Raw genomic sequence first — 22846 nt, 5'->3', positions numbered from 1 at the left:
CTATGATGTCTGTTTATTTGATCAGTTGAACTCTGAAACCGAGAAACACCTCTGGACATAATAAGGATGACAACTCTTACCTTATGTTCAAGAGCAAGCATCGAGTGACAAAGGAATTAGGAAATGCACACTTGTGTCCCTGAGGACAAGTGGGAGACTGAAGTAAATAATGCCCTTGGTCCAAGTATGCATTTAATGGTAAGTCTAATAAATGCGGTTTAGTGTTAATTATACAAGTTAATAATTCAGTGAGATCAATGTTAGGTTATGATACATATGACAATTCATAAATCATGCGGAAAAACCATAAACCCAGGAAAACATATCATTTACACATAATCATTTAGCATAGAATAGATGCATACTCTTTGTTGCGTGCCTTCCCTAGCTGCGCCCGAACCGAACAAGAACAAGTCTTTAGGACTCCAAGTGTCGTCCCTCCGTAGATAGTCCACAGCACGTCCGGATCCGCCTTAAGATTGACCAACTAGAATCGCCCTTAAGGTACTATTATTTTCGGCACTTTATAGGCAAATGTGTGACTGAATTTTTCTCTCAAAAACTCACTTTGAATACTTTGAAACTTTGTGTTATAAATTGTGAGCCCTAGCCTCATATTTATAGCGGTATGGAAAGGGAATCGAAATCCTATTCAGATACAAATTAATCAAACCTAGAATCCTACAAGAACTCTAATTTAATTAATTTATCAAATAGAATTAGGAATTTAATCATTAACCGAACTCTGCATGTTTTAGGAAACGTGCACGAACACAAACACTTGCACACACACGCACGACAGCCACGATGGGCCTCATGCGTGCGCGCGAGCAGCAGCCCACTCAGCGCCCGCGTGCGCTGCGCGCTGCGCGTGCTGTGCGCGCTGTGCGCGCTGCGCGCTGCGCGCAGCCTGCTGGGCCTGGCCTTGCGCTGGGCCTGGCGTGGCTGTTTGTGCGGCGCGCTTGGCTTGCTGGGCGATGGCCTGGCTTCGTGCTGGGCCTCGTCCGGCAGGCCTCGTCCGATGCTTATTCGTACGATGCGCTTCCGATTAAATTTCCGATTCCGGAATTCATTTCCGATACGAACAATATTCAATATTTCCGATTCCGGAATTAATTTCCGTTTCGAACAAATATTTAATATTTCCGTTTCCGGAATTATTTTCCGATTCCGATAATATTTCCGATTCTGACAATATTTCCGTTTCCGGCAATATTTCCGATTCTGGCAATATTTCCATTTCCGATAATATTTTCCGATACGTACCATGTTTCCGTTTCCGGCAACATCTACGACTTTGGATAATATTTATATTTCCGATACGATCCATATTTCCGTTTCCGGCAATATCATCGTTTCCGGAGTATTCATTCCTTGCCTGTGACGATCTTAGCTCCCACTGAAACCAAGATCCGTCGGTTCCGAATATTCATAGATAGAGTATCTAATGCCATTAGATACTTGATCCGTTTACGTACTATTTTGTGTGACCCTACGGGTTCAGTCAAGAGTAAGCTGTGGATTAATATCATTAATTCCACTTGAACTAAAGCGGCCTCTAGCTAGGCATTCAGCTCACTTGATCTCACTGAATTATTAACTTGTTAATTAATACTGAACCGCATTTATTAGACTTAACATAGAATGCATACTTGGACCAAGGGCATTATTTCCTTCAGTCTCCCACTTGTCCTTAGGGACAAGTGTGCATTTCCTAATTCCTTTGTCGCTCGATGCTTGCTCTTGAACATAAGGTAAGAGTTGTCATCCTTATTATGTCCAGAGGTGTTCCTCGGTTTCAGAGTTCAACTGATCAAATAAACAGATAATCATAGCCTATGATTCATCCGAGCACGGCCATGCATTTCACAGTTTCTAGCTCTCCGAGTGGCCTTGTACAACTTTTAAGCATCTCATCCCGATTTATGGGAGGACAATCCCAATCTTGCGATCTTGAGATTAGACTTCGTTTGATAGGTGATTACCTGAGCGTTGCCTTTATAGCCTCCTTTTACGGTGCGACGGTTGGTCAACGTCAAAGCAACCAGTTCTCAAACAAGTAATCTCAAATCACTCAGGTATTGAGGATTTAGTGTCTAATAATTTAATGAAATTTACTTATGACAGATTTTCATCTCTTACAGTAAAGTTTCATAGGTCTTGTCCGATACTAATCTTCCCAAAGTAAGTATCTATGCAAATGATTATGACATTGCCATGTCCACATAGTTCAAGAAACAGAACTACTAGTCATCTTGCATTCTAATCGTCTAACGTTTTCTATGCGTCCAATTTTATAGAAAACTCCGATCAGGGACCATTTTCAACCTTTGACATTCAAGTTCACTTGATAGACATTTCTTAGTCACAGGACTGGTCCTGACAGTCTATCTTGAATATATCGTCAAATTGAAGGGACTCATCATTTAATAAACCACAAATTAAATGGAAAAATGAATTCTTTTCATTTATTGTGAATGATTAACCAAAAATGTTTTACAAAGATTTAAACTCTAAAACTTTAAAACATTAAACAGAGACATCAAAGCCATTCTCCAATATGCTTGATTCCCATAGCTGCAGTGTGCGAGTTGTGCTTCGCTTGCGGCAGAGGTTTGGTTAATGGATCTGATATGTTGTCATCAGTTCCAATTTTGCTTATCTCGACTTCTTTTCTTTCAACGAACTCTCGTAGAAGGTGAAATCTACGAAGTACATGCTTGACTCTCTGGTGGTGTCTAGGCTCTTTTGCCTGTGCAATAGCTCCGTTATTATCACAATACAGGGCTATTGGTCCTTTAATGGAGGGGACTACACCAAGTTCTCCTATGAACTTCCTTAGCCATATAGCTTCCTTTGCTGCTTCATGTGCAGCAATGTACTCCGCTTCAGTTGTAGAATCCGCAATGGTGCTTTGCTTAGCACTTTTCCAGCTTACTGCTCCTCCGTTGAGGCAGAAGACAAACCCAGACTGTGATCTGAAATCATCTTTGTCGGTTTGGAAACTTGCGTCCGTATAGCCTTTAACAATTAATTCATCATCTCCACCATAGACCAGGAAGTCATCTTTGTGCCTTTTCAGGTACTTCAGAATATTCTTGGCAGCAGTCCAATGCGCCTCTCCTGGGTCTGACTGGTATCTGCTCGTAGCACTGAGGGCGTACGCAACATCCGGGCGTGTACATATCATAGCATACATTATTGAACCAATCAATGATGCATATGGAATCCCATTCATTCGTCTACGCTCATCAAGTGTTTTTGGGCACTGAGTCTTGCTTAGAGTCATTCCATGAGACATGGGTAGGTAGCCTCGCTTGGAGTCCGCCATCTTGAACCTATCAAGCACCTTATTGATATAAGTGCTTTGACTAAGTCCAATCATCTTTTTAGATCTATCTCTGTAAATCTTGATGCCCAATATGTACTGTGCTTCTCCTAGATCCTTCATCGAAAAACATTTCCCAAGCCAAATCTTGACAGAGTTCAACATAGGAATGTCATTTCCGATAAGCAATATGTCGTCGACATATAATACTAGGAAAGCAATTTTGCTCCCACTGACCTTCTTGTATACACAAGATTCGTCCGCGTTCTTGATGAAACCAAAGTCACTGACTGCTTCATCAAAACGTATATTCCAGCTCCTGGATGCCTGCTTCAATCCGTAGATTGACTTCTTTAGCTTGCATACCTTTCTAGCATTCTTTGGATCCTCAAAACCTTCAGGCTGTGTCATAAACACAGTTTCTGTTAAAACGCCGTTTAAGAAAGCAGTTTTGACATCCATCTGCCATATTTCGTAATCGTAATATGCAGCGATTGCTAACATTATTCGAATAGACTTTAGCATTGCAACTGGTGAAAAGGTTTCATCGTAATCCACACCGTGGACTTGCCTGTAACCTTTTGCAACCAATCTAGCTTTGAAAACTTCAAGTTTCCCATCCTTGTCCTTTTTCAGTTTGAAAACCCATTTGCTTCCAATGGCTTGGTAGCCATCTGGCAAATCGACCAAATCCCATACTTGGTTTTCAGACATGGAGTCTAATTCAGATTGCATGGCTTCTTGCCATTGCTTGGAGCTAGGGCTCGTCATAGCTTGCTTGTAAGTCGCAGGTTCATCACTTTCAAGTAATAGAACGTCATAGCTCTCGTTCGTCAAAATACCTAAGTACCTTTCCGGTTGAGATCTATATCTTTGCGATCTACGCGGGGTAACATTTCTAGATTGACCATGATTCTCACCAGATTCTTCTAAAGATCTCTGAGTTTCATCCTGAATGTCATCTTGAGCATTCTCTAGAGTTTGTTGTTCGACTCGAATTTCTTCGAGGTCTACTTTTCTCCCACTTGTCATTTTGGAAATGTGATCCTTCTCCAAAAAGACACCATCTCGAGCAACAAACACTTTGTTCTCAGATGTATTGTAGAAGTAATACCCCTTTGTTTCCTTTGGATAGCCCACAAGGATACATTTGTCAGATTTTGGATGAAGTTTGTCTGAAATTAATCGTTTGACGTATACTTCACATCCCCAAATCTTAAGAAAAGACACATTTGGAGGCTTTCCAAACCATAATTCGTATGGAGTCTTTTCGACAGCTTTAGACGGAGCTCTATTTATAGTGAGTGCAGCTGTATTTAGTGCATGTCCCCAAAATTCTAATGGAAGTTCGGCCTGACCCATCATTGACCTGACCATGTCTAGTAAGGTTCTGTTCCTCCGTTCTGACACACCGTTCCATTGTGGTGTTCCAGGAGGAGTCAATTCTGATAGAATTCCACATTCTTTCAGATGGTCATCAAATTCATAGCTCAGATATTCACCGCCTCTATCAGACCGCAGTGCCTTAATCTTCTTGCCTAATTGATTCTCTACTTCACTCTGAAATTCCTTGAATTTGTCAAAGGATTCAGACTTATGCTTCATTAGGTAGACATAACCATACCTACTGAAGTCATCAGTGAAAGTGATAAAGTAGCTGAAACCACCTCTAGCATTTGTACTCATTGGTCCACATACATCTGTATGGATTAAACCCAATAGTTCATTTGCTCTTTCTCCAACTTTAGAGAAAGGTTGCTTTGTCATTTTGCCTAGTAAACATGATTCGCAATTACCATAATCCTCTAAGTCAAATGGTTCTAGAATTCCTTCTCTTTGAAGTCTTTCTAAGCGTTTCAAGTTTATATGGCCTAATCGACAATGCCACAGATAGGTGAGATCTGAATCATCCTTTTTGGCCTTTTTGGTATTTATGTTATATACTTGTTTGTCGTGATCTAATAAATAAAGTCCATTGACTAATCTAGCAGATCCATAAAACATCTCTTTAAAATAAAACAAACAACTATTGTCTTTTATTATAAAGGAAAATCCCTTAGCATCTAAGCAAGAAACTGAAATGATGTTTTTAGTAAGACTTGGAACATGGAAACATTCTTCCAGTTCCAAAACTAGCCCGGAGGGCAACGACAAATAGTAAGTTCCTACAGCTAATGCAGCAATCCGTGCTCCATTTCCCACTCGTAGGTCGACTTCACCCTTGCTTAACTTTCTACTTCTTCTTAGTCCCTGTGGATTGGAACATAAGTGTGAGCCACAACCTGTATCTAATACCCAAGAAGTTGAATTAGCAAGTATACAGTCTATAACGAAAATACCTGAAGATGGAACGACTGTTCCGTTCTTCTGATCTTCCTTTAGCTTCAAGCAATCTCTCTTCCAATGCCCCTTCTTCTTGCAGTAGAAGCATTCGGATTCAGAAGTGGGTTGACTGACCTTTCTCTTTGCAGATTTGGCGCCAGTTTGCTTAGTTGGGCTGGCTTTGTTGCCACCTTTCTTAGCATTCCTCTTCTTTCCAGATTTCTTGAACTTGCCCCCACGCACCATAAGCACATCCTGCTTATCACTTTTGAGCGTCTTTTCAGCGGTCTTCAGCATACCGTGAAGCTCAGTGAGCGTTTTGTCCAGACTATTCATACTGTAGTTCAGTTTGAACTGATCATACCCGCTATGAAGAGAATGGAGGATGGTGTCTATAGCCATTTCCTGAGAAAATTGCTGATCCAGCCGACTCATATTCTCAATGAGTCCAATCATTTTGAGAACATGTGGACTTACGGGCTCGCCTTTCTTAAGCTTGGTCTCAAGAATTTGCCTATGAGTCTCGAATCTTTCGACTCGAGCCAGATCTTGGAACATGTTCTTCAACTCACTAATGATTGTGAAAGCATCTGAGTTGATGAACGTTTTCTGCAGATCCGCACTCATGGTGGCGAGCATTAGACATTTCACATCCTTGTTGGCATCAATCCAACGATTGAGGGCTGCCTGAGTGACCCCGTCGCCTGCAGCTTCGGGCATCGCCTCATCTAGGACATACTCCTTTTCTTCCTGCATAAGAACTATTTGCAAGTTCCTTTGCCAGTCAAGGAAGTTTTTCCCGTTCAACTTCTCCTTTTCGAGAATTGATCGAATGTTGAATGAATTGTTGTTTGCCATATTAAAAACTACAATTGAAAAGAATAAACAAATAAATAACCATTCACAGTTTCTCTTAATAAACTTAAATTCTAGCATACATGCATAATTCAATGTTTATTAAGCATTTTATTCAATTTATGTGTTCCGGCAGGTGTGAATAAAATGATTCCAAGATCCTAAAATCATTGAAGAACTAAGCACAGTTTGTCGACTTAATCCTAGAACATCTTAGGTAAGCAAAAGCCTTTTGCTAATAGTCTAGAAACTATTCTTGGTTGATAGGTACGTCTAAGAACTTATTAGGTAAACCTATCGAATTTGCCACGACATAAAAGGACTCCTTACTTATATCGTTGAGTTTCACCAAAACTAACATGTACTCACAATTATTTGTGTACCTTGCCCCTTTAGGACCAATAAGTAACACCTCGCTGAGCGAAAACTATTACTAGATTGATGTAAAGGATATCCAAGCAAGTGTATATTTTGGCATGGCACCTTTTAACTCAATTTTTAAGTTTGGAACTTAAGGCTCTTACTATGTTGGTTAGATTTTAAGTGAACTAAAATCCTTAATCATGCAACATAATCAAGCTTTTGATCTCATGCATTTTAAGACATATTTAAAACAATAAATAACTTAAAACATGCATAAGATATTTGTGATCTAGTATGGCCCGACTTCATCTTGAAGCTTTGACTTCAAAGTCCGTCTTGAAAATCTCCGTGGGAGGCACCATTTTCTTCAAATAGGATAAGCTATAACTAATTACAACTATTTGATGGTTCGCAGACCATATTTGAATTGAAAAATAACTTTGGTACTTTAGACCAATTACATTCAAATTAATGGTACGCAGACCATATTTTCTATCCTATTTGGGCCATACTAGTCACTTCATAACCTGCAAAACAGTACATATACAATATATACCATTCACCCATTCATTATCATGAATGGCCCACATAGCTGGTTAGTAAAACACATTATGCATCACGTAAACATTTGCAGCAATTAATCAAGGGCACCAATAATCTACCAATTATTCAGTCCTTATTAATTCTAATCAAGTTGTTTTAACCTTAAGGATTTGTAGACCTAATCAAGAGTTTATGACTAAAAAGCGCTCCCACTTAAACCAATAAATTCATATGCTTTACCAATTTTAAACATAAAAATGTATTTCTAGTCTAACCGGAAACATACAAATTTAATTAAAATTTAAAGCTCATATAAATTTATAGTTGAATCCAAAAAGTTTAATTTAATTTCAGTCGCATTTAAATTAATTCATGATTTTAATTTTAGTAAAATAATTAGAATAAATAACATTTATTATAATTATAATATTCAAAATTAAAATCCAAGAAAATAATTTAAATTATTAATTTTAAAATTAATTAAAATTACGTGAACTGAAATTTTCAAATTAAACATTCAAAACGATCTAATCGTAACGCAAACACCCTACGCGCAGCACGCCCATGGGCCGCACGCACACAGCCATCGCTGGCCATGCGCGCGCAGCCCATGCGCTCGTCGCATAGCTGCTGCATCCCTATCGCAAGCCTCCGCACGCATTGGTGCTCGCTGCGCGCGCCAGCGCTCATCGCACGCGAGCTATCGCTCGCAGTGCGCGCGCGCGACATCGCTCGCTGGGCGCGCGACATCGCTCGCTGGGCGCGCGAGCCATCGCTCGCTGGGCGCGCGACATCGCTCGCTGTGCGCGCGAGCCATCTCTCGCTGGGGCGCGACATCGCTCGTTGGGCGGGCGACATCGCTCGCTGTGCGTGCGAGTAATGCTGGGCGCAGCGCTCGTGGCACGCGAGCTTGCGCTCGCTGCGCGCGAGGCTGCGCGCTCTTGTGCGAGGCAGCGCGCGTTGTGGCGCAGCTCGCTTGCTGCCAACACGCGACTGCCTTGGCTCGCCCTTCGCCCATGCCCATTCGTTCATTGCTCGTGGCATACGACACAAGGCAGGGCTGCTGCCTTGTGCTCGTGCACTACGCCCTTGCTCATTGCATTCGTGCCGCACGGGCGACGAGCTCCCTTGCTCGTCGTCGCATGCCCGCATTATACAACACCCCTTAAGGGTAACACGAAGCGTCCATTGCTTCGTGCGTGCAAGTTTTATGAACGAATCGCATAAAATTTTAAAATTTATATTTAAAATTAATGACAAATTAATAAATAATATTAATTTCATAATTTTTAGGGCGAAAAATCGAAAATTTATTATCCAATTGATTTCCGATTGTTATGGATTCAAGTCTAGGTCATAAAAATTTAAAATTTATCGTAAATTTACAATTTTTATGGTGGTTTTTAATCATAGGTTTCTAATTAAATTACAATTAATTATGAAAATCAAATTAATTCTAAATTATTCTAATTTTCAACAAATTAATCATAATTAATAATTAGATTGCATAATTAACAAGACTAGGCATTCAAACTTGTTAAACATATGCAGTAGGTCAATCAAAAATTCAAGATTTATCAACAAGAATCGCAAATATTTAATTTAACATCTTAAATTTACGAAATTTTGCATTCGAAAAACTAAAACCTTCGAAAAGTCATAGTTAGGCTTCGAATTTGAGAATTCTGGGTTCGGCAGAAAAATATTATTTTTGTCAAAATTTTAGAATGCCTTTTACATGCGGAATTGACACAAAAATCACTCAATTCGGATGAGTAACGAAGAAACTGCCGAAAAACTGCGTACGTATAATTAAATAAACGCAATTTGCAATTAATTAACAATTACGAAAATTAATCACCCCTTTTAATTCTTGCAAATTTGTAATATTTAACCATGTTCATGCAATTTAGATTATGAAAATAATAAGGGGCTCGTGATACCACTGTTAGGTTATGATACATATGACAATTCATAAATCATGCGGAAAAACCATAAACCCAGGAAAACATATTATTTACACATAATCATTTAGCATAGAATAGATGCATACTCTTTGTTGCGTGCCTTCCCTAGCTGCGCCCGAACCGAACAAGAACAAGTCTTTAGGACTCCAAGTGTCGTCCCTCCGTAGATAGTCCACAGCACGTCCGGATCCGCCTTAAGATTGACCAACTAGAATCGCCCTTAAGGTACTATTATTTTCGGCACTTTATAGGCAAATGTGTGACTGAATTTTTCTCTCAAAAACTCACTTTGAATACTTTGAAACTTTGTGTTATAAATTGTGAGCCCTAGCCTCATATTTATAGCGGTATGGAAAGGGAATCGAAATCCTATTCAGATACAAATTAATCAAACCTAGAATCCTACAAGAACTCTAATTTAATTAATTTATCAAATAGAATTAGGAATTTAATCATTAACCGAACTCTGCATGTTTTAGGAAACGTGCACGAACACAAACACTTGCACACACACGCACGACAGCCACGATGGGCCTCATGCGTGCGCGCGAGCAGCAGCCCACTCAGCTCCCGCGTGCGCTGCGCGCTGCGCGTGCTGTGCGCGCTGTGCGCGCTGCGCGCTGCGCGCAGCCTGCTGGGCCTGGCCTTGCGCTGGGCCTGGCGTGGCTGTTTGTGCGGCGCGCTTGGCTTGCTGGGCGATGGCCTGGCTTCGTGCTTGGCCTCGTCCGGCAGGCCTCGTCCGATGCTTATTCGTACGATGCGCTTCCGATTAAATTTCCGATTCCGGAATTCATTTCCGATACGAACAATATTCAATATTTCCGATTCCGGAATTAATTTCCGTTTCGAACAAATATTTAATATTTCCGTTTCCGGAATTATTTTCCGATTCCGATAATATTTCCGATTCTGACAATATTTCCGTTTCCGGCAATATTTCCGATTCTGGCAATATTTCCATTTCCGATAATATTTTCCGATACGTACCATGTTTCCGTTTCCGGCAACATCTAGGACTTTGGATAATATTTATATTTCCGATACGATCCATATTTCCGTTTCCGGCAATATCATCGTTTCCGGAGTATTCATTCCTTGCCTGTGACGATCTTAGCTCCCACTGAAACCAAGATCCGTCGGTTCCGAATATTCATAGATAGAGTATCTAATGCCATTAGATACTTGATCCGTTTACGTACTATTTTGTGTGACCCTACGGGTTCAGTCAAGAGTAAGCTGTGGATTAATATCATTAATTCCACTTGAACTAAAGCGGCCTCTAGCTAGGCATTCAGCTCACTTGATCTCACTGAATTATTAACTTGTTAATTAATACTGAACCGCATTTATTAGACTTAACATAGAATGCATACTTGGACCAAGGGCATTATTTCCTTCAATCAAGTGAACTGTATGCCTAGCTAGAGGCCGCTTCAGTTCAAGTGGATTAATGATATTAATCCACAGCTTACTCTTGACTAAACCCGTAGGGTCACACAAATAGTACGTAAACGGATCAAGTATTTAATGGCATTAAATACTCCATCTATGGATATTCGAAATCGACGGATCTTGGTTTCAGTGGGAGCTGAGATCGTCAAAGGCAAATAATGAATTCTCCGGAAACGATGATATTGCCGGAAACGGAAATATGGATCGTATCGGAAATATAAATATTATCCAAGTCGTAGATGTTGCCGGAAACGGAAACATGGTACGTATCGGAAAATATTATCGGAAATGGAAATATTGCCGGGATCTAAAATATTGCCGGAAACGGAAATATTGTCGGAATCGGAAATATTATCGGAATCGGAAAATAATTCCGGAAACGAAAATATTAAATATTTGTTCGAAACGGAAATTAATTCTGGAATCGGAAATGTTAAACATTGTTCGTATCGGAAATGAATTCCGGAATCGGGAAATTAATCGGAAGCGCGTCGTACGAATTAGCATCAGACGAGCTTGCTAGACGAAGGCCCAGCGCGAAGCCAGACCCACGTCCAGCAAGCCTGGCGCGCCTCACAAACAGCCCAAGGCCACGCCAGGCCCAGCGCGTGCCTAGGGTGCGAGCACAAGGAAGCACGTGTGGGCTTCGTAGGCTTTGCGTATGCGCGGGCATGGCCTGCGCGCATGTGGGTCATGCTCGTGTGTGTTTGTGCTTATGTACGAAACCTAAAATGTGTAGGATTCGTTTAAAGATTAAATTCCTATATCTACTAGATAAATTAAGTAATAGAGTTTTAATTAAATTCAGATTAATTAATTCGTTTCCTAGTAGGATTCCAATACCTTTTCCATACCCTATAAATAGGTGATCAATGCTCACAATTTATAACGAGTTTTTCAAGTATTCATAAGAATTTTAAGCACAAAATTCAGTCATTACTTTGCTACATAAAACCGAAAAACATAGTACCTTTGGGGCGATTCTAGTTAGTCAAACCTAAGGCGGATCCGGACGTGATGTGGACTTTCTACGGAGGGACGACACTTGGAGTCCTAAAGACTTGTTCTTGTTCGGTTCGGGCGCAGCTAGGGAGGGCACGCAACAAAGTGTATGTGTCCTAAATTATGCTAATTGTTATGTGGCAATTAATTTGGATTCCTGGCTTTATGGTTTTTCCGCATGATTTATATTCAATTATATGTATCATAACCTAACAATGTTATGCCACTAGTGATAGGGGTGAATTTGTATTGTTAGATGGTTCTGTTAATTTTCCAATTAGGTTAAATGATGGAGTGTGTGGTTGTGGTAAATGGCAAGGTTGTGGTATACCTTGCAAGCATGCGTTTTGGGTAATATACCATCAAGCATTACAACCTGCTGATTTTGTATCTCCATGATCCAAAGGAGCATTTCATAAGCTAACCTACTCATATCACATTCATCATAATGGCTCAACCTACCTAGGATTAAACCTCCACCAATGAAAAGAAGTGCAGGAAGACCAGCCAAGCAGAGAAGAGGGGTGCTCATGGGAAAAAAAACATCACACAGTGAAGTGTGGAAAGTGAAAGCAAGTTGGCCACAACTCTAGAACTTGTCAAGGTGGTGCCAGTGTAAACAGAGTAAACAAGTTGTTGTTTCAGGTGCTAATAGGGGTGTGAAAAAATCGATTCGTTGCTTTCTTCATATTGGTGTTTTCTTCCAATGTTTCCTCATTCTTCCTGCTGCATTTGTACTCATTTGTCTTGCTTTTTCTGTTGCTGATGGTGTTGTATCTACTGTTGTACACTCCCTTTGCACCACCTAAAATAATCATAATCATCACCCCTGTAATATAGCCTTTGTGGATTATTTTATGTTTGAGAGCTTCTTATTGCACACTTTTTTGTATAACTTGGACATCATTTTTTATGGAACTATTATGCAGGAGACTTAGTTTTAAAAGCGCGCAGGGCCCTACAGCCTAGGCGCAAAGCGCAAATTAGTGAAAACACACGCTTTTCGTAGATGAAGAGAACCTGGAAAGAAATAATAATATTTCAAAAGTTCATAAAACATGGAAAAAAAGGATGAAAAAAAAGAAAAATAGAAAAGATGAAAGAAAAATACTTGAAGAACCTAGCTGGTGAAATTCGGCAACGACTGGTGGTGAAAATTGCACCATGGTTCTCCAAAAAGCCCCAAAATATTTGACAAATTTTTTATTTTCTCAATCTCCTGACTGCCTCAAAAAAAATCACGTGATACTATACAAAAGAAAATCAGAGTCAGGTGGCTTTATATTCTTAAAAAAGAAGTCTGGTGCGCCTAGACAACAGGAAGACTAGAAGCGCAGAAGCGCTAGGAAGAGCGCGCTTCCTGTATTGGATTTGTTTGAAGGGGGAGGGTTGTTGTTGTTGGATCAGTTTAGAGATAGAGTAGAGAGAGAGAGAGAGAGAGAGAGAGAGAGAGAGAGAGAGAGAGAGAGAGAGAGAGAGAGAGAGTATTGGTGTATTGGGGGTTATGTGTTGCAACAACTAGTATTTTCAAATTTTAACATTTTAGTTGTTTAATAGGGGTATTTCATACATTATATTGTACCAAAGGGATATTTGGTACAAAAGGTTTCAACAACTTAACAATCTAAGGGGACTTAACGTCAGTTAGCCTTGAGCGCATTTTTTTATATTATTTAGTTTCAGGGGTATTTGGTGCATTTGGGAAAACTTGTGATCTTGATTATATGTATTTGGTGCATTTTGTTAAACTAAAGGGACTTGTGTTGGACTAATTAAGAGCAACTCCAATGGTTACAAAATGGACCTGCTCACAAAAAAAATGAACATGTGAGCAGGTAGCCCACCATTGATACAACAATGACATAAGCAACTGTTAAAACCTTGTAGCTATTTTGGGCTACGTAGCTCAAAAAAAATATAGCTCAAATAAATAAATTATTTAAATTAAATATTATAGGGAGCTACAAAGCATTGTAGCCCACCAATGTGATAACTTGTAGTTTTAATCAATTGTAGCTAAAAATTTGACGTGGCAAACTTAGCCGCAACATCTTGTAGATCATCATTGAAGTTGCTCTAAGCTAATTAATTTTCTTCAAAGTGCGACATAAATCTCATCTACTCTCTTTAATCTTGAATATTTGTCCCTTTTTATTTGAGTTGTTCTTTTTTATTAGTCTCTTTATGAACCTTTCGTTATTTGTCCAACATTTATCTTCTTTATACCCCTTATAAATATCTAATGACTCACTAAACTTTTATCCACATTAAACCCCTTAATTATTTCTCTCTCCTACCCACGTGGGTTAGATTCCATTAAAATTCATGTGACAATTACTCGTTTGTTAAATTGTCTTAGATGATCCAGAAATAAGATGAAAACCCATAACAATGCACGAGAAGAGTGATTGCATAGACGAGGAGATGAATGGGATCATGTGGACATACACTGGCCTGATGATGATCAACGTCCAACAACAACTGTTGGACAACCACAACTCCATATATACTTAGGCACACCACTAGATTACTTAGCAGTAAGATCACACTGCAACTAACTGACTACCAGTACCAACTCAATCTTTTAGGGAATGAGAGAGTACTTTTCTCATGATAACACGCCATCGGGAATCAGGGTAAAAGAAATTGCGAAATTTATTAATTCGTGGTATAGTCAACTGTACAGAAGAAAGTATGTTTAACAAGACTCCAAGATGGAATCATTATGAACATGTAGATTTAAAATATGTACAGAGTAAATAAAAAAAAAGGGAGATAGAAATGCACTTAAATTAGTCGCCAATGTCGAAATACTTTGGATCTGCTGGGAAATGGTGTTCAACATTCAACTGCAATCAGAACATCATCGACAAGTCAACTATGAGAAAAAGCTCAATATATAGCAAAAGACATCATAGTAAATCTAAAAATGACAAATTGGAGTACATTCCTAAGTACGGAGTAGTACGATATTGTATTCTTTACAAAAATAATCAATCATGAAAGAAGTAGAGTAGTATTTATCATTAACACGTACCTTGCCTTCATCAGAATCCGTATGCCTTTGAGGAAATACAACTCTAAGGTCATTGTACAAGTAGAATCTCCTTTCCCGTTCATTTTCTCCGGAATTACCTCTTGGAGAATATTTCTTTAGTGGAGGGCAAATAAAACGAAGATGCAGAGCATAACGTAGGGCTCCAGAACAGCTAAGGTTCTCTTTAACCTTAAATGAACCAAGTGATGCTCTCTTCTCATTTTCATGGCAAGTGTCTTGACCTTCACTTTCTCCTAAATTTTTGCACGCTTTGTGTCGTACACCTTTCCCTATAGAACCTGCTAAGTTAGAAATTTCATCACTTTTGACTGGAAAAGTGGATCTTGTACTACATGCAATTCTTGATGGCATGTCGAGTCCAACTGAAGGATTGTTATCTGAAGCTGCTGTAGTTCTCTCCTTCACCGTCATCTCACGCACTTTATGTTGTTCAGGTTCAGCAGAAATTTTAGTAGATGCAAGTGTGATTCTTTGACGCAGGAATGTCTGTGCCAATGAGAGCCAAATTTCAGAAAAGTAAGGTATATGATCCAACCTACCCATAAAACAAAATGGCTCCTAATGCTAGTTATAGTCTCAGTCATTTCCAAGAATAAGTAAGATCAATGTTAAAAATAGAAGGCTCAATTCACAAAGGTATATACGGATCATTTCTTGTCACCACATTTTTTTAAAGAATACTGTAAATGGAGTAGAAGCCAATTGGTCTCAAATAAGAAATAGAATCCGGGAAAAAAAGCAAAACAGCGTCATACTACTATGTTAACCACATCGATAGACACGGGAAATAATGCAGACCATAACAGACAAATTTGACTGCTTCCCAAACATGTGCTAAACAGGTGTTCGGAAATTTACTCATAATTCAAACCAACTATATTACAGAGTAATAAGATTCAATAGTAACAAAAATAATAGCGATTCTTCAAAAATTGACATGGTATCACGAATCAACCATTAATACATCAAAAATACAACCTCAATTTGTGCATCCCTGAACCATGTATTGTATGTATCCCCAATTACTGCATATCTAACCTAAACGTCTCATCTTAGAGCCACCCCAACTGCTTGAAGGCACTCAAACTCGCAGCTCCTAGCATGTTGTGAATTAAAACAAGTGCACTACCATACCCAATACGTCAAACAATAAACTTTTAAGAATACCTATAGCATATATTATCTCCTAGATCCACTTGGACTAGAAAACTGCCAATTAGCTACAATCTTTCAGAAGATATGTAACTTAAAGAAAGCTATCAATGAACTTCCCTCATTACACCCAACTAGATACCCAGCCACAGTTAAGATTGAAACTTTCAGGATAACACTACAAAAAAAAAAAATCACACCTGACCTGGCATCTTCCACACTGTTTGAATTTTCCTAGGTCCCTAACTTTGCAACATGCCTATGTTGCACCACATGGCTTCCCACGTTTGCCTTAAACTAGCAAAAATCTTCACAAATCTAGCTAATTTTCACCTATGTGAGACCCTCATGTTACCACCAAAAATCCAATCACATATCAGCCAGTGCTTGTTTCTTAACAAGATGTTATGGTGCCATGAAAAGTTATAGGTTCTAACAAGTATCTAATAAGCAGAAGTAGAACAAAAAATCAACCTTGGTACCAGCAGGCATGTCACTCAGATCATAATTGCAAAAGAAGGTATGAATAGGGGTTCTTTCCGGGTTGCTGAGGACCTGCAGAGTGGAGTCAACTACAATCTTCAGAAAAGCCAGATCTCAAAGTTGCTGTACAATATTTCTAGAAAACAAAAGCAAATATTCAAGAACAGCACAATGCAGACTTACAATAAAGTTATAACAGAAGGATTAAAATACAAGTTCAAATGAAAAAATACCAGCTGTATCTGGCCTTTCATGGGAATGTGCAGTCGATTTCTGTCAACTTGCGTATCGCCATTGCCAAGACTTCTTTGGAACTTGTGGCCTGAATTCCCATTGGAAGCAGACTTGCTTGGAAGAGCTATGGGTGCATAGTAGAGTAAATAGCTATCTCCATCCACGCTGGAAACAGAAAATGGAAGTTTCTGTGACTTTGGTGAAAATTTCCCCCCGGTAACACTTAGAACAGCTAGAAAGCCATCAATTTTCTAACCACATAAAATGAAAAGCAGTCAGCTTAAAAGGCGCCATTAGCTTTTTTTTAGAAAAACAATCAACAGGAGCTTGAAGATGAATGTAGTACACAGACCTGATACACACTACCAAAGGGGAATCTACCAGACAAAAGGGATTCCTCAAATGAGCCAACCAATGACCTACGCGCACAATGTCTACTCAAAGTTTTAGTTGGCTTTATGCAATGAAGATTAGAGGCCGAATCAGGAGAAAATGGCCAGCTAAACCCCCCAGAAGAATCCAACGATGCCGGACGAAAGTCTTCCTCTTGTTTTCTAGTGACATTGCAACCCTCTTTTTCGGCAGAAAAATATGTGGCAACACCAGATCCATCAAGTGACAGTCTAATATTACTAATTGCTGTGCATTCACTCTCTAACTGTCTTCTTACAGTCCTAAACCCATCTGCAGTTTCTGTCCTTTCAAAAGATTTCCGACCAAGGGGAGATGATGGTAGAGAATGGGAGGTCATTCGTTCCATGCATAAAAAGTTACCCCCAACATGACTTTTTACTACGCTTGATTTTTCTAGGTTGCCAAGTCCATGAGAGGATAAAATAACATCAGATAATTCCTGATCTACTGGTGATGGGCCATCAATCAAAAAATATGAGGTCTTTCTACTATTTTCATGATATGCATTTAACCGCTCTCTGCAGTAAGAGAATGACGAGATCGAGGTACTCATTTGATCTTTCAATCCAGAGTTTTCTTTCATAGGGTCTTGTTCCCCTGCACTGCATGTTTTCTCAGTACTGACAGAAGACAGCATCCCATATCCAAGGTTCAAAACATCACGTTCGCAGTTGTCAGGGAGTATAAGTTGGCTCAAAGGTGAAAGCATTCTCTTTCGAAGTGCTACACCATATGATCCAGTATAATTCACAGCACGATCAACCTCATCGGAAGAACCACTGTTACTCAATTCACCGCAGCATATAGTTTTATTTGCTTGAAATCCTACGATCCTAGAAACAGGAGTAATATCCACCTCCTGTTTAGCATTCCTACAACGAATGCCCTCTGGCCCAAATTTCCCTCTAGGAACATATGGCACAATATCTCTATTCCTTCTTAGGTTGAAAGAGCCGTCACAAGTATCTACACCCTCTTCTCCACTCTTTGACAATTCTCCTGTTGAAGAGATCGCCGAATTTCCACACAGTGGGGTTTCATTTTCTTCACACAATCCATCCAGATAGCACGTGTTCATACTACTGCAGTGGGTATTCTGGGACTGGCTCAGTTGTGCCAGACGTTCCTCATTCGATCCACCAGAGGATACTTGAGGCAAACCCATCGTGAAGTTGTCTAGTCCTACTAAAATAAAATCTGAAACAAAGGCTTTCTGTAAGTTCCTCTACCTATGTACTGCACTGGTCCATCAATTGAAACATTGAATCATCTCTTAATTTTCCAAATGAGCAATTCCTTAAAAACCTCAAGCCGCGGTAAAGAACTGAACTCCGTTTTTAGGTCTTCCAGAAAGAAACTTGGAAGTTGCACACAATGCCTACCCAGGGAAACTAGTCTACTAAACATTGCATAGACAAACTCTCAAGTCTTCATCCATAAACCAACAAACAATTGCACATAGAATCACATGCAATCTAATCATCTGTCCATGATAACTTAAAGCCCAAATCTTTATCAGCCCACTGCCCCTAAGCACTGAAGCCTACACAAGTCTTGGTCATCTATACCTGAAAATGTATCACATTACTGTTACGAGTTACGACCACGCATAAAATGGAGACACAAATTGAATAAAAGTTCAAGCAAACCCAATAGTCCTAACATTTTACAGAAGCTACGAAGTATAAACCATATGCACCTCAGACATTTTAACAGAAATCAAGAATTCCCATCAGAAAGAAATAAGCCATTTAGCTCTTACAATCTCTATCCACAAGTGTTGCAGGGAATGCAATACAGTTTAATAAACTCTTATACTATCACACATTATACAAATTATACAAAAGCATACAAATTATAATTCAAGTCATGAAACACATTACAGTGAAAATTATACAAAAAGCAGTAACCCCAACAACAAAAATATAATTCAAGTCATAAAAAACTTTATAGTGAAAATTGGCATATTATTCAGTACAAATGAACAATACAAGAATTATTTACAAGCAGTTGCAGCTCTTACCAAAGTAGCAATCACAATCAGTATAGGCTTTAATTGACTCTAAAGTTAAAACCCCCAATAAAAATTAGCAAAAAGAGAAAGTCAAGAATAAATTTAAAGTGATCGATTCAGGAAACAGCAAGAACAGAAAACCAATAGTACATTTGTAGCAAATTACACTTAATCAAAGAAGAAAAAAGCCCCAAATATATAAGCACCAATCTGGGAAGCAATCATATTGAATTAAATTAATTATAATCCAGAAAAAGCAGTAGCAAATAACAAACTTGAATTGAATGAGGAAATTAACTGGTATTTGTAAGATAAAATGGGTTGAATTTGTGCTTTCTCTTTCGTCGCTTTAAGGAAGCAGGACGTATTGCTGTTTTCGGCATAACCATGACTCCCTTCTTTCTCTCTCTTTTATCCTCTGTAAATTGTACAGTAAAAGAGTGAAAATTGTAAAATGCAATTTGTATTTTTCTACTTTGCTGAAGGATCAGATCATTTAAAAAAAAAAATCAATTAAGGAATAGAAGAATATTTGCACCGTATATTTATAAAGGAAATAATTTATTTATCTTTGCCAAGACAATTACATATTTTGTGTTGGTGAAATTAGACAGACCTCTTGAATTAAAAGTTACCATCCTTACCATCTTAGCTAGCCACAATGATGTTATATCTTTCTATTTAAATAATAAATACAACCTTTTAAAAAAGAATAATAATGAATTGAAGAAAAACATAAACAAAAGGGAATTAATTACTTAACTTATAAATGTACAATTCTTCTCTTCTCAACTTAAGCTTAAAAAATAAAAAAACTTAGGGTAATAGAGTGTAATTATGAGTGCGAAGAGGAAAACATTGACAAGAGTGTAATAATCAACTAATCATGAAGAAGAGAACTCGACTTTGTTTAGATTTTCGGATGTGGGAAGGAAGTTTGTTGATCGACCACTGCTCTTGCATGGAAATCAGATAATAGCACCACATACGCACATATTTAAAATAAGTAAATCCCACTAAAGTAAAACCCGGAGTAACGCCCGGGCCACAAACTAGTTTTAAAATTAGATAATGTTCGGACGTTGTTAGGTGTTTCTAATGTGATTAGTTGGCTAAATATGTTATCTTGACATATTAAAAATTGATACACTTTGATAAATATTACTCCGTAATACAAAGAAAAAACGGTTTTTTCATTAAATGCATCTGAGGTTTGCAAAAATGCACCAAATACTATCGCGTCTTTTGAATCACATAATATACCCCTATTTTTTCCCAAGTTTGCACCAAATACCCCTAAACCAACCTTTCGTTAGTCCTCCGTTAAGTCGCGTTTATAAATCACAGAATACCCCTATTTATAAACTTATTGCACAATATACACCAATTTTGTAAAGTGTTGTACCAAATACCCAATTAGCCATTCCAGGTTAGTGAAGCCGACCTTCCAGACCTACCAATTGAGAATCTTCCATCTGATATATGGGTATGAAGGGCTTCTCTAAGCTTGCAGGATCCTCCTTAAATCAGAATTTCGGGTGAGAATGAACCTCATATTTGACATCGAAATGGTAAATTTTGTTTAACAGACTTAGACTCCAAATTATGTTAAACACAAATGCCTCCAAATTATCTTTGAAACCTCCTGGAACTTGTTCCTATTAACAATTCAATTGATTTCATTTTTTCATACAAATGCGTGTTAATTTCTACCATTTTGAGGAAATTATGCCCTTAAATCCTAGCAACATATTAGGGGCTGAAGATAATGGTCCTGCAAAGAAAATAATGAAAAGATAATTGTAACACCCCGATAATTCCCTTTTTCTAAAATGACCCTTTTTATAAATATAACTATAGAGAATTATCAAAGTATTATCGCCCGTGTGAAAACGTAACGGCTTATTCAGAATTTTGCAGCGGAAAACAAAAAACTAACTTTTAGGTTTATAAATAATCGCTTACATATTAAATCCAAAAACCAATCAACGAAAATAAGGAAATATAAATAGTACGACAAGTTTCAAGTCCAAATTAATAAACCAAGTCACTTAGCAAACAAAACTAAATACAAGCTCTCTCATCCCGATCCCAATGATGCATCACCTTCAAACCTGTAGATGGCAACGCTTATTGATCCTTAGAGACTGCTCACCAAAATGGGTCATCACAATCAATAAGGCATAGCCATGATCAACACACACAAACAAAGCACGTAATCAGCAAAGCTGAGTACTACATACTAAATCAATAATAATCCAAACATGATTCTATTAAACGATCAATCCTAACATGATACTAATAAAACATAAATAAGGGCCGACAAAACATGTTAATTTGACAACCACACTTGACTAGACTAGGTTAGACTGGACTAGACTTTTAAAATAATATTATTATTTTAATTGAGATAGTCAATAGACCGAGTTTTCTAGCTAGAGGCTTCACTAAGGAAGACGAGGTACGGGCGCGACTCCGTAACCTCAGTGACCTGCGATATCGAGGAACGTTTTAATAAAAATAGGACACGGTGATCAATCCGGTCCAAGATAAAGGCCATGGGCTACCACCATGAACCCCAACTCCTGTTTGTCCGTCACTTTAGACGTGCACAGTCTAAAGCTATTGCTACTCAGTTTCACTTTACATGATTTACAAATTGAAACCCTGTTATGACTCAACAATCACATAAGGCATACAATCCACATTTATTCACAACTGTTTTTATCTTGGAATTAAGTAAGTGATCACAAAGGTATCAAACAAGACTCATTCCAATTAAATCCAACCTTTTCTTTAATACTGATCAACCCCTCTATATGGGTGTAAGGTTTCAACTTACTAAACAAGGTCCTCGGCCCTCATAAAGTAGTGAAAAGCTAAAAGGGAACAACAATCAATCGATCTGAATCAATATATATAAAGAAATCTAGTGTTCCCAATCAAACATGTTTGCATCAATCATCTACTAACATGTTATAATCCGCATAACGAAATATATATGTTCAACATGTCCATCCAACAATATTACACATGAAATTCCAACATAATCAAGTCCATCAACAAATTTCAATTTGGTTTCAACAGATGTGTACGTACCTTGTGTAAACAAACTGCAAGACCACTTTAATAATTCAAAAGTCACCTACAGATAATTCTCCGCCTAAAAACAACCAACAAGGATTCCAAATCAAATTCTAATCGTTCACAGCTATAATAACACATTCTAACTACATCCTAAACATATTTAGAACTTTTCTCCAATAACAAAACTTGAATATTTGCTTTCCTAGCATAACAATTATTGAATTAGAGATTGAAATTTGTTGAAAACTCTTTGCAAACATCGTACTTTAAATTTCAGCAATGTAAACTTATTTAAAAACTTCACCAAGGCCAATCTACGTTCTTAGAACATCGAAACAATAAATTTAATAATCCACAATCATCCTACCATGATTTAAAACTTAAAATTCATGCTTTAAATAATTAAAATTCATTATTTCAATGCATTTATATAATCTGAAAATTAAATATATTATTTAAACATAATATAAAATTCTGAAATTCTAATTAAATCATAAATTCATAAAATCAATTTAATTAAATTATAACTTAAATTAATAACATTTAAATTAAAATACTTAATTCAATTTCTT

General features: G+C 38.1%; 1 protein-coding gene across 2 annotated transcripts; it reads right to left on the bottom strand.

The window, feature by feature from the left end:
• Positions 1–14469: 14469 nt before the first annotated feature.
• LOC110788373 (uncharacterized) lies at positions 14470–19640 on the bottom strand. 2 transcript variants are annotated; one of them, XM_021993006.2, is made up of 6 exons: positions 19486–19640; positions 17112–18760; positions 16759–17010; positions 16517–16597; positions 14870–15376; positions 14470–14681 (listed from the first exon to the last, which is right to left on the bottom strand). In XM_021993006.2, exons 2-6 carry the CDS (start codon positions 18336–18338, stop codon positions 14625–14627), a joined length of 2124 nt encoding a protein of 707 aa, XP_021848698.1. In that variant the 5' UTR covers positions 18339–18760; positions 19486–19640; the 3' UTR covers positions 14470–14624. The 2 variants fall into 2 exon arrangements, with proteins under 2 accessions (XP_021848698.1, XP_021848697.1); XM_021993005.2 differs by having other exon boundaries at positions 17112–18741; positions 19486–19638.
• Positions 19641–22846: the final 3206 nt, after the last annotated feature.

Source organism: Spinacia oleracea, chromosome 3 (assembly GCF_020520425.1).
Source record: "Spinacia oleracea cultivar Varoflay chromosome 3, BTI_SOV_V1, whole genome shotgun sequence".
Taxonomy (NCBI): Eukaryota; Viridiplantae; Streptophyta; class Magnoliopsida; order Caryophyllales; family Amaranthaceae; genus Spinacia; species Spinacia oleracea.
Note: the sequence above shows the minus strand (reverse complement) of the source record. Positions and strands in the feature narration are given on the sequence as shown.